Source organism: Microtus ochrogaster, chromosome 8, assembly GCF_000317375.1.
Source record: "Microtus ochrogaster isolate Prairie Vole_2 chromosome 8, MicOch1.0, whole genome shotgun sequence".
Classification (NCBI taxonomy): Eukaryota; Metazoa; Chordata; class Mammalia; order Rodentia; family Cricetidae; genus Microtus; species Microtus ochrogaster.
Genome location: NC_022015.1, coordinates 41,329,603 through 41,331,336, shown reverse-complemented (window position 1 = coordinate 41,331,336; position 1,734 = coordinate 41,329,603). Strand labels below are relative to the sequence as shown.

The window sequence follows — 1,734 nt, the reverse complement described above, 5'->3', positions numbered from 1 at the left end:
TGTGTGCAAGAGGAAGCAAGCCTCCAGGGAAGGTGGAGGGTTCTCAGCAAGAGCCATGGCTCAGGAGAGAGCAGAAAAGGCTAGAGGGGTCTTAACCCAGTAGTTAGGATGACAGGATACTCCTTAAGAGACCAAGTTACTAAACCTGTGGGTGCCTCATGAGCCACCCACACCCAGCTCCCTTCTCCTTTGCCCCTTCTGCCGGGACTGCCCTCCTCTTGATGTCAGCTCTGACCCTCTTTTCCTCCAGTGGGACCTGGTGTGTGATTCCCAGGCCCTGAGACCCATGGCCCAGTCCATCTACCTGGCTGGAATCCTGGTAGGAGCTGCAGTATGCGGCCATGCCTCCGACAGGTGAGTATGCCCAACTGGTCCCAGCAGGCTCTCCTGAATGGACCTGACAGGTTTGCACCGTTTCTCTTCAAATATTCATTGCTAAAGTCTGCTCTGCCTCACACCAGCCTTTAGCCAGTGCTCAGGTGCTGCCGCCAACCCTGCCTTGACCCTCCTCATGCTCACAGCCCTCCCGTGGGTAGAGAATGTGCGTCTGGCCCATGTCTGGCTTTGTGCCTTTCTCATCTCAGGGGGCAGGAACAAGACTGCTCTTCGTGGGTTCTTTGCTGGCCAATGGCATGTCTCCCCATGCACCCCACAGGTTCGGGCGCAGGAGGGTGCTGACCTGGAGCTATCTTCAGGCAGCTGTGTCTGGCACAACAGCTGCCTTCATCCCCATCTTCCCCCTCTACTGCCTGTTCCGCTTCCTGGTGGCCTTTGCAGTGGCAGGTGTCATGATGAACACAGCCAGTCTCTGTATGTCCCCCAGTTGGGGCTGGGTTGGGAAGGCTGTATGCAGGCCCCAGGATTGACCCCCTTCCTTGCACCTTGCAGTGACGGAGTGGACATCAGCCCAGGCCCGCCCCTTGATGATGACCTTGAACGCCTTGGGCTTCAGCTTCGGGCAAGTCCTGACAGGCTCTGTGGCCTACGGTGTGCGCAGCTGGAGGATGCTGCAGCTGGCTGTCTCTGCCCCCTTCTTCCTCTACTTTATATATTCATGGTGGGTGCCTCAGCCTTCTCCTTGAAAGAGGCTCCACCCACTCTCGTGGGGGCGGTCAATGTGGGAGACTCCCCTTTTTCTGCAGGCAGAGGGCTTAGGAGCTCTGGGGGTCAAGACCACCCGGGCTTGAAGGGAGCCGCTGGGGCCTGTGATGCTTACCCAAGCTGCCCAAGCCCAGAGGCCCCCTGCTCCAGCTCACCCTCAACAAGCCAGGTGCCATCCTCTGGCCCAGCAGCTAACTGGGGTCACTGTCTATGCTCCCTCCTCAGGGGATCTTGCTAGTCACTCTAGCCCCTTTCATACTCTTTTTTTTTTTTTTATGGTTTTTCAAGACAAGGTTTCTCTGTGGCTTTGGAGCCTGTCCTGAAACTATCTCTTTAGACCAGGCTGGTCTCGAACTCACAGAGATCCGCCTGCCTCTGCCTCCCAAGTGCTGGGATTAAAGGCGTGCGCCACCACCGCCTGGCACCCCTTTCATACTCTGCAGACCCCAAACCTCTGCCTCAACTTGCCTCATCCCCACCCCTACTCCCACCCACACCATCCCCAGTGCCACCTTGACTCCTAGCTCCAGCCTCAAGTCTCCAACTACGTGCACGACCCCTCCTCACCCTGACCCCTCCTCACCCTGACCCCTCCTCACCCTGATCCCTCCTCACCCTGACCCCTCCTCACCC

The 1,734-nt window shown here is 58.0% G+C and overlaps 1 protein-coding gene across 3 annotated transcripts in view; it reads left to right on the top strand.

The window, feature by feature from the left end:
- Positions 1-1,734, top strand: part of Slc22a12 (solute carrier family 22 member 12) — a 7,583-nt gene that overhangs the window by 1,432 nt on the left and 4,417 nt on the right. The window contains exons 2-4 of one of the 3 annotated variants that reach the window (XM_005351823.1): positions 251-354; positions 656-708; positions 889-1,057. In XM_005351823.1, coding sequence (XP_005351880.1) covers positions 251-354; positions 656-708; positions 889-1,057 — 326 coding nt within the window. Of the gene's footprint in view, positions 1-250; positions 355-655; positions 811-888; positions 1,058-1,734 lie in introns of all 3 variants that reach the window. The other 2 variants (XM_005351822.2, XM_005351824.1) reach the window with 2 other exon arrangements.